Source organism: Salvelinus fontinalis, chromosome 21 (assembly GCF_029448725.1).
Source record: "Salvelinus fontinalis isolate EN_2023a chromosome 21, ASM2944872v1, whole genome shotgun sequence".
Classification (NCBI taxonomy): domain Eukaryota; kingdom Metazoa; phylum Chordata; class Actinopteri; order Salmoniformes; family Salmonidae; genus Salvelinus; species Salvelinus fontinalis.
This window is the reverse complement of record NC_074685.1, coordinates 29,479,350-29,496,514: the sequence shown is the minus strand read 5'-3', so window position 1 is coordinate 29,496,514 and position 17,165 is coordinate 29,479,350. Positions and strand designations below refer to the sequence as shown.

At 45.6% G+C, this 17,165-nt stretch overlaps 1 protein-coding gene across 1 annotated transcript in view; it reads right to left on the bottom strand.

Annotated features, from left to right (window-relative positions):
• The window catches only part of LOC129818593 (leucine-rich repeat-containing protein 75B-like), a 60,486-nt gene extending 43,345 nt beyond the window's left edge, over positions 1-17,141 (bottom strand). Inside the window, exon 1 of the mRNA XM_055874642.1 lies at positions 16,466-17,141. Coding sequence (XP_055730617.1) covers positions 16,466-16,759 — 294 coding nt within the window. The 5' untranslated portion in view covers positions 16,760-17,141. The remainder of the gene's footprint in view (positions 1-16,465) is intronic.
• Positions 17,142-17,165: the final 24 nt, after the last annotated feature.

Genomic DNA, 17,165 nt, shown 5'->3' with positions numbered 1-17,165 from the left:
AATAGATGTATAGTATTCTTCAGATAGGGAGATATACTGTATGGCAGTACAGTACTATTTAGTCTCCTCTGTGGTATGTTAATGATGGGAGGGAGTCTTCTCAACAGGGAGTTGTCTTGATCAAGCACGTGTTTCTCTGAACTTTAAGAGGCTTTCCTGTAAGATCAATATAAGTGGCTACCCAAGGGCAATAAAACCCACAGCAAGGCCCAGATCCATTAATTACAGACACTGACTTTAAATACCCACTGTTAGTTGTGTGGCGAATCTGTGAAAAGTAAGGACTTGACAAGAGAAGGTGCAGCTGAGCATGTTTTAATTAATGTAACTTCAGGGAAGCAGATCAGTGCAAGTGTAGCACATGTGGATGTGTGAAACTCAGCCTGAAGTGTCTCGCTGACTGGTAAGACGCTTTAGGAGGGCGGTCTCGTGTGCTAGCAAGGCAGAGGTCCAAGGTCTGAGCCTCAGCGTGAGCTGAATCAGGAGGATGTGGTACACGCTAAGCAAGCAGTGTGACGTCCTTTACAGTGGTGCCGTGAGCCGGATTTACAGTTACACTCAGCTCAATGCTGGGGTCACTGTTGAGTAAGTTTGAGGGGTGAATGTAGCGCAGGGGGTGTGTGAAAATGATTCAGCCTGAAGTGTCAGTGCGTGACGTCCTTTAGACAAGGTTATGCTTTTTGCTGGTGCTAAGGTTTGATGTGTGGCACTTGGCTCAGATATAGTTTACTAATTTGTGCAATAGACATGCCCCATTCTGCATGGCAACTCAATCAGGGGTTGGAACCAAAACTTTCCAATCGTTTCGTTCTGAACAGAACCACAATTTTTCCGTTCCGTTCCACTGTTCCGACCAGCAAAATAAAGTTCTGAACCGGTTTGAACCCCAAAAAAGGACTGGTTTATATTGTTCCTTTCTTTTCCTTTTAAACCTGTGAAATCTACAGTTTTTTCCATTTAGCTCATTAAATTACTTCACCAATCAGTGTGGATAGAGCAGTTTGCTATGGAACATGCATGCTAGTTGTTTACATACGTGATGGTCAGACAAGTGTAGGGCGCGAGATGCTACTTAAACTTTGCGGGTGGGGAGAGAGCGAGGGGCAGGTAGCCTACACATGCACACACACTGGCAAAGATTTGTGTGACCAACCTGGTCTCAGAGCATTTCGTATTATTCTGTACGTAAATATGCCCACTCCATTTAGTATATGTTACGTTTCGTATGGTATGTATGAATTTGAGAATTTTCATCACCCATTTCGTATGATATGTCAGAGATTACAATTCGTATTACAGTATATGTTACGAATTTACAAAATGTACAATATATTACGAATTTGCAAATGTATATTATGTTACAAATTTGCATAATATATGATATGTTATGAATTTCTAGATAGGTGGCTAGGTGGCTAACATTAGCTAGGCTAGGGGTTAGGATTAAGTTTAGGAGTTAGGTTAAATGGTAAAGGTTAGGGGAAGGGTTTCAGGTTGGGCGGTGTCCACATTTCCATATCGCCCTTCTCTCACCCCGGGATATATGGTATTACCGGTTTAATACACAAGGGGGCGCCAGAAAACTCAGCAAAAAGCACATTAGGCATCTATTACCAGAATGCTAACAACATTTACACAAGTAATAGCACATTTACATGGAGGCTGCTAGCTAAATATGCTAACGAGTCCAAACAAAAATAAATGAATTGCAAAGTCAGGCAATCCAGCTCATAAAGTTATACATATATAGTTAGGAGCTACTACCGAATGTCATTTATTGTGATTTTGGACATTTACAAGCGAATGTGAACGATAGACATTGTACAAACTAACAAAGTTTTGACGCATGCAGTAATGGCTCTCCAGCAGCATGTCTACACGCTGTGTCTGTGTGGAGTCTGAGTCACAGGCCTGCTATGCTTGGAAATGATGGAGGAGGAGCAGACGGGCCGAGAACAAAGATGAGAGAAAACGCATGAAAATCAAGATATAAGTGGCAGCTGGTCAAATAACTCATCCAAAGGACTTTGCCTTCTCAAGCACGGCAGAAAGTTAACAAAATATGATGCCTCGTCACCTTAATGATTCAGCCAATTGCTTAGATAGCAAGTTAAACTCAGGGTCGTGTTAACACATAATTCTGCATTTTCCAAACAGGATTTTTTTTTATGCATACAAAATATCTTGCTGCGTTTTGTAAACACAGATCAAAAAGGCTTCTTATTGTAATTTCTGCTCAGCATCAGACTAATGTTGTGCTTCACTTGCACTTCTAAACTCGGATGAGAATTTATGAATGGGAATTCTATCAGCAGACAGAGCTCTGACTGATGTGTAGCTACTTTCCTCCAATACTTTTCTCGTGTAGCCAGCCTATATTTCTCTGGTAAAATGCAAGATTAACCTTTTCACATGTACCAACAAATGGGTGTGATCATTCTACAGTGGTTCCTGCAGCGTACGCTCAAACCGGTGTGATTAGAAAGCTTATTTAGAGGGTCCAGTTTCGATTGACGCAACGGTCAGCGATTGAGCTGGCCACACTGTTTTTTCAAAGAAACATTTTGCACAAACACAGTACTTACAAAGTTATGTTACGTGACAACCAAGAACGCATTGTAAAATGTCAACAAACATGGTGCCACACATAGCTGATAAATATTTTAGTATTAGCTCATCATAATCAATGCAACCTTCAAAAAGGTATTTTACACACATCATAGGTGTCCAATAAAATCTATGCAATAATCAGAATGCATTATTTGTCACCAGTACTTGAAAACGTGAAAAATCTGTAAATACATTATGCTCCATACATACATACTCCAGTAGAAACGCCAACACAATATACAGAAAATAAGGCACTTACTTTGAAAGGAACTCACACATGTCCAAAGTTATTATTTGTAAGGAAAGCAACAAAGAAGGCCAGAAAATGTGCCAGTTCGTGCAAGACTGAGCAAAAGTCTGTATACTTGATCTGTGGAAACACTGGGGAGGTGCTTAGGCTCTCTTTGAGTTGAAGAGAGAAGAAGTTTGTCCGGCTCAGTAAATATTTTAAACATAAATTGTTCGCTATAGTGAAATGGGCGACTTCTATCTGAATTAATGAGGCGGAACACACCTTAATTCAAACTGTTGTTAGAAAATAACATTTGTTAGAAAATAATTTGAAATTGACAAACTGAAAGATAGCCTATTGATAATTATCAGGCAGCACGTGTTAACTTTCCTGTTGCGTAACAATCACATTTTGGAACAGTGAGTGCATTCTGACATCTCGTGCATAAAACAACTCACGCTGGGGGCGACCGTTAATTAAGATATATTTGGAACCCACATGTGAAAAGGCAAAACATTAAGAAATGTAGCAGGCTATGAAGGGCCTACACATTAGAAATACGAAGGCCATGCATAATTTTAGCTTTTTCATTGTCAGATCATTTACTTGCGTGGCTGCCAACCAAATAGCGTTGCACTTCTGTTGTCATCTGATGAAAATTAAGCTATTTTATGCAGAATGTATTTTTTGTTAAGGAAAACTATAGTTGCACGTCTCTGATCATCTATTGAAGCAAAAAAAACACTGTTGACTTTCAAAATAAAACGCAACCCCTGTCAATAAACCGCTGGACTCAAATGCTCCCGCTTTCTCCTGTTGTACTATTTACAAACAAACACGTGACTGCCTAAGTAAGCTTCATAATGTAAAACAATGTGACAGGTGAAATAAGAACACAATCTGCTTTATCTCCTAACTCATCGCACAAGTTGACTGCAGGCATTTACTTTAAAATATTACAATGTTTTGAAAAACTTCAAAGAAATAGTTTCAACGGTTTTGACAGTATTTAAAAACCATCCTGTGGTTATTTACAAATACCCCAGTATACGGTATACTACCCAATTCTAGAAAGCTTAGCTAAAAGGGTTAAGGTTAGGGTTAGGCGAAGAGTAAGCTAACATGGTAAGTTGTTGCAAAGTAGATAAAAAGTTGTAAGTAGTTGAAAAGTTGCTAAAATGCTAAAGTTGGCATTGTGATGAGATTTGAACTCACAACCTTTGGGTTGCTAGACATTCACGTTATACACCCATCCAACCACCCTCCTTTGGGTTTTGCCTTAAGTAACTATCTGTCTTCTGTAACCATACCAAATGTAACATATCATACAAAATGTAGTTTATCGGATTTAACCTTTCAGTGATACCCATCCCGGATCCGGGAGCATCCTCATCAAAAAAGCTGACTAGCATAGCCTAGCCTAATGGGACAGGGATATCATATAATATAATTTTCATGAAATCACAAGTCCAATACAGCAAATGAAAGATAAACATCTTGTGAATCCAGCCAATATTTCCGATTTTTTAAGTGTTTTACAGCGAAAACACAATATATATTTCTATTAGCTCACTACAGTAGCCAAACACACAACACAATTTACTCTCCGCCAAAATAGCTTGCACAAAACCGACAGAATAGAGATAAAATTAATCACTAACCTTGAACAACTCAGATGACAGTCTTATAACATCAGGTTATACAATACACTTATGTTTTGTTAAAAAATGTGTATATTTAGAGCTACAAATCCTGATTATACATTGTGAATACGTAGCATCGATTCACCAGAATCTCCAGAGATATTTTGGACACTCACCTAATCTGACCAAAGAACTCATCATAAACTTTACATAAAAATACTTGTTGTATGGCAAATGAAAGATACACTGGTTCTTAATGCAACCGCCGTGTTAGATTTTTAAAAAATAACTTTACCATAACAAACAGCTTGCGTTATTGCGAGACAGTGCTCGCCAAAACAGCAGAGAATGGGAATCAACATTTTCCACAGAAATACGAAATAACATCATAAATTGTTCTTACTTTTGCTGAGCAAAAGTAAGAACCGCCGTGTAAACCGAACGCTTATCAGAAGACAATATCGAGGTGCTTCGCGCGCCTAGGTAGAGAAAGGAAATTCCTGACCTGCCACTCCAAAAGCTCTTGTTCGACCTCAGATCAAGCTAGACACCCCATTCTACCTTCCAGTGCCTGTTGACATCTAGTGGAAGGCGTATGAAGTGCATGTTTATCGATAAATATAAGCCAGTTGAATAGGCAGGCCCTGAAACAGAGCCCCATTTTCAGAATTTTCACTTCCTGTCTGGAAGTTTGCTGCAAAATGAGTTATGTTTTACTCACAGATATAATTCAAACAGTTTTAGAAACTTGAGAGTGTTTTCTATCCAATAGTAATAATAATAATATGCATATTGTTTGATCTAGAATAGAGTACGAGGCCGTTTAAATTGGGCACGATTTTTTAATAATATGAAATGCTCTGAGACCAGGTTGGAGTGAGAATGAGGGCTTTGCATAGGCACTTGGTTGCATTTTTTGTGGGACTGTCATTTTTTTTATTTGTACAATCGGCTCCATTCGGTCTTATGTAGCAAAATTTGAAATTGTGTTTTTTACTTTGGATAAAAGTATAGACTATAGAAACTCAATTGAGGAACATTGGGAAAGTAATTCTGCTTTGAAAGTTGATAAACTTGAGAAAATGGCCCTTGAATGTTTTGGTACATATATTTTACATTGTTATTTTATTTAACCTTTATTTAACTAGGCATACTGGAGAGGTCTTCTTTGTCTACACCTATTCAGCATCGCTCACACCCTCTTAAGCATCTCTTAAAGGATTCACATGTGAGGCTATGTACTAAACAACCAAACATTTTAAGACTAAAGTCTGGTTTATACTACTGGTGTCACGTTCCTGACCTATTTCTGTTAGTTTGTTGTATGTGTTAGTTGGTCAGGACGTGAGTTTGGGTGGGCATTCTATGTTTTCTGTTTCTATGTTGGTTAATGGGTTGCCTGGTATGGCTCTTAATTAGAGGCAGGTGTTTGGCGTTCCTCTAATTAAGAGTCATATTTAGGTAGGTGTTTTCACAGTGTTCGTGGTGGGTGGTTGTCTCCTGTGTCTGTGTATGTCGTTGCGCCACACGGGACTGTTTTCGGTTTGTTTGTTTTTCGGTTTATGTAGTCTGTTCCTGTTTCATGCGTTCTTCGTTATATGTAAGTTCTTATGTTCAGGTGCGTCTACGTCGTTTGTTGTTTTGTTAGTGTATAATCGAGTTCGTGTTTTCTTTAATAAATATGTCTTCAAACTCCGCTGCATATTGGTTCAATCCCTGCTCCTCCTCTTCTGATGAAGAGGAAAACCGTTACAGAACCACCCACCGATCCAGAACCAAGCGGCGCGAAGTCGAGCAGAATACTACACAGGAATCATGGACTTGGGAGGAAGTATTGGAAGGTAAAGGACACTGGGCTCACATTGGGGAATATCGCCGCGCTCGTGAGGAGATGGAGGCAGCGAGAGCCCAAGAGCGGTGGTATGAGGAGGCAGCAAGGAGACGTGGCTGGAAGCCCGAGAGGAGACCCCAAAAATTTCTTGGAGGGGGCTAAGAGGTAGTGGGTCAAGGGCAGGTAGGAGACCTGCGCCCACTTCCCAGGCTTACCGTGGAGAGCGGGAGTACGGGCAGGCGCCGTGTTACGCAGTAGAGCGCACGGTGTCTCCTGTACGAGTGCATAGCCCAGTGCGGGTTATTCCACCTCCCCGCACTGGTAGGGCTAGATTGGGCATTGAGCCAGGTGTCATGAGGCCGGCTCAACGCGTCTGGTCTCCAGTGCGTCTCCTCGGGCCGGCTTACATGGCACCAGCCTTACGCATGGTGTTCCCGGTTCGCCTACATAGCCCGGTGCGGGTTATTCCACCTTCCCGCACTGGTCTGGCGACGGGGACCATTCAACCAGTTGAGGTTGGGCACGCTCGGTGCTCAGTGGAGCCAGTACGCCTTCACGGTCCGGTATATCCGGCACTACCTTCCCGCCCCAGCCCAGTAACCCCAGTGCCTACACTACGCACCAGGCTTCCAGTGCGTTTCCAGAGCCCTGTTCCTCCTCCACGCACTCTCCCTATGGTGCGTGTCTCCAGCCCGGTGCCTCCAGTTCCGGCACCGCGCACTAAGCCACCTGTGCGTCTCCTAAGTCCTGTGCACACTGTTGTTTCTCCCCGCACTCGTCCTGAGGTGCGTGCCCTCAGTCCGGTACCACGCACCAGGCATATAGTGCGCTTCGAGAGGTCAGTGTGCCCTGTCCCTGCTCCCCGCACTAGGCTTGAAGTGCGTGTCCTCAGTCAGGTGCCTCCAGTTCCGGCACCACGCACCAAGCCTACAGTGCGTCTCAGCCGGCCAGAGTCTGCCGTCTGCCCAACGGCGCATGAACTGCCTGTCTGCCATGAGCCTGCAAAGCTGCCCGTCTGCCATGAGCCTACAGAGCCTTCCACCAGACAGGAGCAGCCAGAGCCTTCCGCCAGACAGGAGCAGTCTGAGCCATCCGTCTCCCCAGCGCCGTCTGAGCCATCCGTCTCCCCAGCGCCGTCTGAGCCATCCGTCTCCCCAGCGCCGTCTGAGCCATCCGTCTGTCCCGAGCCATTAGAGCCGCCCGTCTGTCCCGAGCCGTCAGAGCCGATAGTCAGTCAGGAGCCGCTAGAGCCAGTCGTCAGTCAGGATCTGCCAGAGCCGCCAACCAGACAGGATCTGCCAGAGCCGCCAACCAGACAGGATCTGCCAGAGCCGCCAACCAGACAGGATCTGCCAGAGCCGTCAGTGAGCCATGAGCGTCCAGAGCCTTCAGCCACCAATGAGCGTCCAGAGCCTTCAGCCAGCCATGAGCGTCCAGAGCCGTCAGCCAGTCATGAGCTGTCCCTCAGCCCAGAGCGGCTATTTATTCAGAACTGCCTCTCAGTCCAGAGCTGTCTCTCTGTCCGGAGCTGCCTTTCAGTCCGGAGTTGCCCCTCTATCCTGAGCTACCTCTCTATCCTGAGCTACCTCTCTATCCTGATCTATCCCTCTGTCTTGAGCTGTCCCTCTTTCTTGAGCTGTCCCTCTGTCCTGAGCTATCCCTCTGTCCCGGTGCTGCCCCTGTTGTCGATGTTACCAAAAGGATTTAGTGGGGGTAAGATGAGGGTGGACATTCATAGGGGGAAATGGAAGCTGGGACTGACTATGGTGGGGTGGGGACCTCGCCCGGAGCCTGAGCCACCACCGTGGTCAGATGCCCACCCAGACCCTCCCCTAGACTTTGTGCTGGTGCGCCCGGAGTTTGCACCTTATGGGGGGGGGGGGTTATGTCAAGTTCCTGACCTATTTCTGTTAGTTTGTTGTATGTGTTAGTTGGTCAGGACGTGAGTTTGGGTGGGCATTCTATGTTTTCTGTTTCTATGTTGGTTAATGGGTTGCCTGGTATGGCTCTTAATTAGAGGCAGGTGTTTGGCGTTCCTCTAATTAAGAGTCATATTTAGGTAGGTGTTTTCACAGTGTTCGTGGTGGGTGGTTGTCTCCTGTGTCTGTGTATGTCGTTGCGCCACACGGGACTGTTTTCGGTTTGTTTGTTTTTCGGTTTATGTAGTCTGTTCCTGTTTCATGCGTTCTTCGTTATATGTAAGTTCTTATGTTCAGGTGCGTCTACGTCGTTTGTTGTTTTGTTAGTGTATAATCGAGTTCGTGTTTTCTTTAATAAATATGTCTTCAAACTCCGCTGCATATTGGTTCAATCCCTGCTCCTCCTCTTCTGATGAAGAGGAAGAGGAAAGCCGTTACAACTGGTGTGTTCGTAAATTTAATCAGGAGTACCTGCGTGTGCTCTGGGCATTTGTAAACTCAAGAGCGTTGTCAGATTGTCTGTTCATAATTTCAGAGTGTTTCGCTCTCGGAGCGTTCAGCGCGAACAAGCTAACTGGCTAACGTTGGCTAGCTTAGCTTGCTAGCTACTTCCGGATACAAATGAGAGAACAGCTCACTCTGACCATTTTAATTGCACTAGCAGAGCTGGTTTGGCTGTTTTTAAGTTATCCAGGGCGTTGGTGACTGCAACGGTGCTGCTGGCAACAATTTAATTAATATTTTTTGCACTCAGACGCGAGAGTACTCTGAAATCGCAGTATATAGCCAGATAGTATATAGTTTTGTGGGTGGTTGTTTCCTGTTTCAGGGTTTGCACCATACGAGGCTGTTTCGGTTGTTTGTTCGTGTTTTGTTATTTTTGTTCTGTGTTCATTTTGATTTATTAAAAATCTATTATGGACACTTACCAGGCTGCACATTGGTCCGATCCTTGCTACTCCTCTTCAGACGAAGAGGAAATCTGTTACAGAACCACCCACCAAAAAAGGACCAAGCAGCGTGGTATCGGGCAGCAGCGAGTTCTGGACTCATGGACATGGGAGGAGATTCTGCAAGGAAAGGGACCCTGGGCACAGGCAGGGGAATATCGCCGCCCCAAGGCAGAGCTGGAGGCAGCGAAAGCTGAGCGGCGTTGGTATGAGGAGGCAGCACGGCAGCGCGGCTGGGACGAGAGGCAGCGCCAAAAATTTCTTGGGGGTGGCACACGGGGAGTGTGGCTAAGTCAGGTAGGAAACCTGAGCCAACTTCCCGTGCTTTCCGTGGAGTGAAGTGGTCCAGGCAGGCACCGTGTTATGCGGAGAAGCACACAATATCCCCAGTGCGCACGCATAGCCCGGTGCGCTACATTGCCAATCCTCGTATCGGCCGGGCTAGAGTGGGCATCGAGCCAGGTGCGATGAAGCCTGCTCAGCGCATCTGGTCTCCAGTACATCTCCTCGGTCCGTGTTATATGGCACCAGCCCTACGCACTGTGTCTCCCGTGGGTCTGCACAGCCCAGTGCGTCCTGTGCCTGCGCCCCGGAAGTACCGGGCTAAAATCAACATCCAGCCAGGACGGGTTGTGTAGGTCCTTAGTTCGAGACTTCCAGTGTGCCTCCACGGACCGGTCTATCCTGTGCCTCGTCCAAGGACCAGGCCTCCAGTAGATCTCTCCAGCCTGGTGAGTACTGTGTTTCCTGTGTTTCCAAGTTTCCTGTGTGTCCTTCCAGTCCGGACGCTCCAGAGCCTCCCGTCTGTCCTGAGCCGCCCGTCTGTCCTTAACCGCCTGAGCCGCCCGTCTGTCCTGAGCCGCCCGTCTGTCCTGAGCCGCCTGAGCTGCCCGTCTGTCCTGAGCCGCCCTTCAGTCCGGAGGCGCCTGAGCCGCCCTTCAGTCCGGAGCCGCCAGAGGCGCCCCTCAGTCCAGAAGCGCTCCTCAGTCCAGTGGTGCCCTTTATTAGGGTCCCCAGTCCTAGGTCGGCGGCGAGGGTCGCCGTGTCAAAGACGCCACTTAAGTGGGCTAAGACTATGGTGGAGTGGGGTCCACGTCCCGCGCCAGAGCCACCACCGCGGACAGATGCCCACCCAGACCCTCCCCTATAGGTTCAGGTTTTGCGGCCGGGGTCCGCACCTTTTGGGGGGGGGGGGGTACTGTCACGCCCTGACCATAGTTTGCTTTGTATGTTTCTATGTTTTGTTTGGTCAGGGCGTGATGTGGATGGGTATTCTATGTTGTATGTCTAGGTTGTCTATTGCTGTGTTTGGCCTAGTATGGTTCCCAATCAGAGGCAGGTGTCAGTTGTTGTCTCTGATTGGGAGCCCTATTTAGGTAGCCTGTTTCTTTGTGTTTTGTGGGTGGTTATTTTCTGTGTCTGTGTTTCACCATATGGAACTGTCTCAGTTGTTTGTCAGTTTATTGTTTTTGTTCATTGTTCAAGTATTCTTATTAAAATGGATACTTACCACGCTGTATATTGATCCTCCTCTTCTCATTCCAACGACGAGCGTTACAAACACTTTTTTCAGAGATTACAGCTGTGTGTCTTCTGGCACAGGAGAATGCTGAGGGGAGGACGGCTCAAAATAGTGGCTGGATGGAACGAATGGAATGGCATCAAACACATGGAAACCATGTTTGATGTATTTGATACCATTCTACTATTTCCACTCCAGCCATTACCACAAGCCTGTCCTTCCCAATTAAGATTCCACCAACCTCCTGTGCTTTATGGGTAAGTCTCTAAGAGCTTTCTACACCTGGATTGTGCAATATTTGCCTATTATTTTCTAAATTCTTCAAACTCTGTTAAATTGATTGTTTATCATTGCTAGACAACCATTTTCAGGTCTTGACTTAGATTTTCAAGCAGATTTAAGTCAAAGCTGTAACTCGGCCGCTCAGGAACATTCACCGTCTTCTTGGTAAGCAACTCCAGTGTAGATTTGGCTTTGTGTTTTAGGTTATTGTTCTGCTGAAAGGTGAAGTCATTTCAGAGCGTCTGGTGGAAAGCAGATTGAATGTCATGTCTACTCCTGCTCCTCCCCACGGGTGTTCGACGTCGTTGGTTTACTAACCACCGGTCCTGGCAACCCTTCATTACACATACCTGTGGCTCATCATCAGGCACACCTGGACCTTATCACTTCCGTGATTACTCCCCTTATATATATATATATCACTCCGTTGTTATTTCCCATCAGGCGTTATTGCTTGTTTCCTTGTCAGACGTGTCTCTTGTTTTGTATCGTTCTATGTTCGTTCATATTAAACTCACTAACTGCACCTGCTTCCTGACTCCCTGCGTCGACGTTACAGAATAATGCCTCACCACATGGAAGTAGTAGTTGATCAAGGCATCTTCCAGATGGTCAGCGAACAGGGAGACATACTTCGCCAACACCACGACCAGCTGGCTCAAATGGGGACAGCTATGGATAAGATCCTCCGTGTTCTTCAATGTCTCGACGTTGCCCAAAGGGCGTCACCTCCCTCGGGCGGAGGATTCTTTCTTATGTGTCGACCCAGTCAGCCAGCATCCCAGCCCATCCAGCAGTCCGTCCAGGTCAGAGAGGTCAGTTTGTCCCTCTCGGACAAATACGATGGGACTCCATCAAAATGCCGTGGCTTTCTAATCCAGTGCTCCCTCTATTTCCGCTCTTCAGATGGGAGCACCCACCACCGAGAGGTCCAAGGTTGCCATGGTTATTTCCCTGCTGATTGGACGTGAGTTGGAGTGGGCTACGGCCATCTGGGAGAAAAGAGAGGAGGAGCTGGATTCGTATGAAGGGTTCATGGCTCTGTTCAGGTCTTTGACCATCCACCAGAGGGCAGAGATGGAGGTGAGCGCTTACTCCACCTATGGCAGGAAGACCAGACCACTGCGGAGTACGCCCTCACCTTCAGGACAGTGGCAGTATCCAGTGGATGGAATGAGCCAGCGCTCTGCACCCTATTCCAAAGAGGATTGCACGAGGAGATCCAGACAGAGTTGGCGTGCCAAGAGGACACACTCTCTTGGACGCACTTATCGTGATGGCCATCCGTCTGGATAACCTTCTGCAGGAGCGTCGGAACCACCATCACCGCTCTGCCTCCTTCATTGACCAATCTGAGTCAGAGCCTGAACCCATGGAGGTAGGGTCCACGTGCCTCCCCGTGGCTGAGCAACACTGCCAGAGACAGCTGGGGCTCTGTCCCTATTGCGGACAAGAGGGGCATCAGCTTCAGCCGTGTCCGAAATGTCCCAACCCGGGGTTCACAAGAGCAGAGGGACGGTCCCGTAATCATCCCTCTCCTGGGTTTGGCGTGAATGTTCCACCATCCTCACTTTCCGCCAAACCGTTTCTAGTATCAATATCACTAGCTGGCTGTCCCTCATATGTTGTATCTACTGCTCTAGTGGACTCCGGTGCCGCAGGAAATTTCATTGACCAGGCCCTTGCCTCCTCACTTAACATCCCCTCATACCCGCTCTTCTCTCCATTTCCGGTTCAGGCGTTGAATGGTCGAGCACTGGGATCTGGAAATGTCACACCCATCACAGCACCACTCACCCTCACTGTGACACCAGGAAAGCCTTCCCTTCCTCATCACTGCACCCATGCACAAAGTCATCCTCATTCCTCTAGTCTCCCTACCGCTCTCCAGGTAGCTGAGGCACTTTCAGCAGGTGTTCCTGTACTATGGCCTTCCGGAGGACATCGTCTCCGACGTGACCCCCAATTCACATCACGGGTATGGAAAAACTGGGTGTCATGGTCAGCCTCACTTCCGGGTACCAGCCTCATTCCAACAGGCAGGTGAAGAAGATGAACCAGGAGCTGGTGTGTCCTGGGTCTCCATAGAAGAAAGACCAAAGCCCCTGCGGTGGACGAATGGTTCCAGTGCACAGAGGGGTGTGGAGTGATGTCCACGTGAGGCTCTAGCCCTCCGTCCGCCGCCAGAAGGAGCAGGCTGATCGCCACCGCAGTGAGGCGCCCGTGTTTCATCCTGGTGATCGCGTCTGGCTCTCCACCAGGAACTTCCCACTTCGCCTGCCCTTCAAGAAGCTGAGACCCCGGTTTGTGGGGCCGTTCAAGGTCCCCTAGAGGGTTAATGAGGTGACATACAGATTACAGCTCCCCACTGAGTATTGGATCTCACCTTCCTTTCATGTTTCTCTCCTCAGGGCGACGGATCCTGGCTGAGGCCGTCCCTCACGACACCCCTCCACCTCCGCTGGACATCGAGGGAGGTCCCGGCTATGCCGTCAGATCCCTCCTGGACTCCAGACGTTGTGGGGGACGGCTCCAGTACCTGGTGGACTGGTCCAGAGGAGCGGTGTTGGGTCCCGGTGGACAACATTCTAGATCCCAACATCATCTGAGATCATCCGGCCCGCTCCTCCTGGAGCCGCACGTCGGTTTACAAACCACCCGTCCTGGCAACCCTTCATTACGCACACCTGCGCCATCACACACTCCGTCTTATTTCCCATCAGGCGCTATTGGTTGTTTCCTTGTCAGATGTGTCTCTTGTGTTGTATCGTTCTATGTTCGTTCATATTAAACTCACTAATTACACCTGCTTCCTGACTCCCTGCGTCGACATTACACTGAACCAGGTTTTCCTCAAGGATTTTGCCTGTGCTTAGCTCCATTACGTTTCTTTTTTATCCTGAAAAACTCGCCAGTCCTTAACAATTACAAGAATACAGATAACATGATGCAGCCACCAGTATGCTGAGTGGTACTCAGTAATGTGTTGTATTGGATTTGCCTCAAACATAACACTTTATATTCAGGACAAAAAGGGAATTGCTTTGCCGCATTTTTTGCAGTATTACTTTAGCGCCTTGTTGCAAACAGGATGCATGTTTTGGAAAAATGTTATTCTGTACAAGCATCCTTCTTTCCACTCTGTCAATTTGGTTAGTAACTACAACGTTCTTGCTCCATCATCAGTTTAATTCTATCACAGCCATTAACTTATGTAACTGTTTTAAAGTCACCATTGGCCTCATGGTGAAATCGCTGAGTAGTTTCCTTCCACTCCGGCAACTGAGTTAGGAAGGACGCCTGTATCTTTGTAGTGACTGGGTGTATTAATACACCATCCAAAGTGTAACTAATAACTTCACCATGGTCAAAGGGATATTCAATGTATGCTTTTTTTATACCCATCTACCAATAGGTGCCCTTCTTTGCGACCTCCCTGGTCTTTGTGGTTGAAATTCACTGCTCAAGTGAGGGACCTTCAAGATGTGTATGCGTGGGGTACAGAGATGATGTAGTTATTCAGAAATCATGTTAAACACTATTGCACACAAATCAAATGTTATTGGTCACATTTACATATATCACATGTTATTGCGGGTGTAGCGAAATGCTTGTGTTCCTAGCTCCAACAGTGCAGTAATAACTAACAATTCACAACAATACACACAAATCTAAAAGTAAAATAATGGAATTAAGAAATATATAAAATATTATGACAAGCAATGTTGGAGTGACATTGACTAAAATACAGTAGAATAGAATACAGTATATTGTCACGCCCTGGCCTTAGTTATCTTTGTTTTCTTTATTATTTTAGTTAGGTCATGGTGTGACATGGGGGGTGTATGTGTTTTGTATTGTCTAGGGGTTATTGTATGTTTATGGGGCAGTGTCTAGTCTAGGTGTATGTATGTCTATGGTTGCCTAGATTGGTTCTCAATTAGAGACAGCTGTCTATCGTTGTCTCTGATTGGGAACCATATTTAGGCAGCCATATTCATTAGGTAGTTCGTGGGTGATTGTCTATGTTGCATGTTTGAACATTGTTTATATAGCTTCACGTTCCTCGGTTATTGTTTTGATTAGTTTGTATAGTGTTATTCATTTTCATCTACAATAAATAGAAGAATGTATTCTAACCACGCTGTGCTTTGGTCATCCTCTCTTCCACCATACGACGATCGTGACATATATACATATGAAATGAGTAAATCAGTATGTAAACATTATTAAAGTGACTAGTGATTCCATGTCTATGTATATAGGGCAGCAGCCTCTAAGGTGCAGGGTTGAGTAACAGGGTGGTAGCTGGCTAGTAATGGCTATTTAACAGTCTGATGGCCTTGAGATAGAAGCTGTTTTTCAGTGAGTTCGTGCAATTTATGTGACTTGTTAAGCTAGTCTTTACTCCTGAATTGATTTAGGCTTGCCATAACAAAGGGGTGGAACACTCATTGCCTCAAGACATTTCAGCTTTTCATTTTTAATTAGTAAAAATTCTGAAAAACATAATTCCACTTTGACATTATGGGGTATTGTGTTTAGGCCAGTGACCAAAAATCTGAATTTAATCCATTTTAAATTCAGGCTGTAACACAACATGTGGAAAAAGTCAACGGGTGTGAATGAGAGCATCTGCTAAATAACCAAAATGTTAAAATTGATACTTTCTGAAGGCACTGTACCTGAGCCTGAGGCAAGCAATCTGACAAAGCAGTTACCGTCTGAAGATGAGGAATCATCGGACCAAAGCGCAGGGTGGTAAGTGTTCATGTTAATTTATTAAAACAGAACACTAAAAAAAATATCAAAGAGAATGAAACGAAACAGTCCTGTCTGGTACAGACACAAAGACAGAAAACAACTGCCCACAAAACACAGGTGGGAAAAGGCTACCTAAGTATGGTTCTCAATCAGAGACGATAGACAGCTGCCTCTGATTGAGAACCACAACCGCCAAACACATAGAAATAGAAAACATAGAACAAAAACATAGAATGCCCACCCCAACTCACACCCTGACCAACCAAAATAGAGACATTAAAAGGATCTCTAAGGTCAGGGCGTGACAGTTACACCTTTGCTCTGAGATTATATAAGGGCCAAGCCACTGAATAATTGTACCCTGGAACAAAGTAAACTATAAAGCTAAGACACTTAATAATTGTTGACAATGAAATGAACCAAAACATTTAAAGACAAACAGAAAATAATTTAAAGCGGGGAAACCCCAAAATAAGAAGGAACCCAACTAACGTAAAAACAAACCTACAGTATAATAATCTAATACTAATAATAGATGCAGCATTTTTACCAGTACATTTGTAATAATTTATCAGGCACTGACTTGAGTGACAACCTGTGGATACTGCTGAACAAACAGCATCATATTCTACAGGTGCAGCAGGTGACTTACAGAGAGCACGTCTTTGAGAAGTTAAGAAGTTATTATTCAGTGTTAAACGTTCTCTCTTACCTTTCTTAGCAATTTGAGCACTTCGACTGCTTGTTCTTGTTTCTCTTCTCGGATAAGCTTCTGTATTTCCCGGATCCACGCCACCCGTCTCACGTAGGGGCTGTGGTTGGTTTTTCGCAGCATCCCTGGAAGCTTGTCGGACTTTAGCATCAGGGATGTAAACAAGAACTCTCCGCCACCATTGCCTCCACTCCTCTCGGTTTCTCTGGAGCTGTCATGCCGCTGGCGTCTCCTCTTGGAAAATGTGGTTTCTATTTGGTCCAGACTACTCTGCCTGGTCAATTTAGAACCCATTACTTCACAGAATAATGTTTCACTTGAACAACGGCTCCTTGACACTATGTAACATTAACGTTTGGCAGAATGTAGCCATAACAGTTGCACAGTAGCCTAAACTTGGAAATTGAATAACGCACGCATGTACTTTAATCTTTACAGTATGAAAACAAAGGAAGAAGATATAAGCAGAGGTTGATAAATTACTATATTATCTATTATATTAAATATAGAGAATCCCACCGTCAGTATTGCATAGCTTTCTATTCGTAATTCGTCTTCAAATAGTTTCCATCGTCTTGCAGTAATAACCACGCACTGCCACAGCAGAGCTCGTGCAGTAATACAACATCACACGGAGCTCGTGGTCTTTGCTTCCAATCAGAACCCGCGCTGCCCAGATCAGAGTCGCGCGATTACTCTC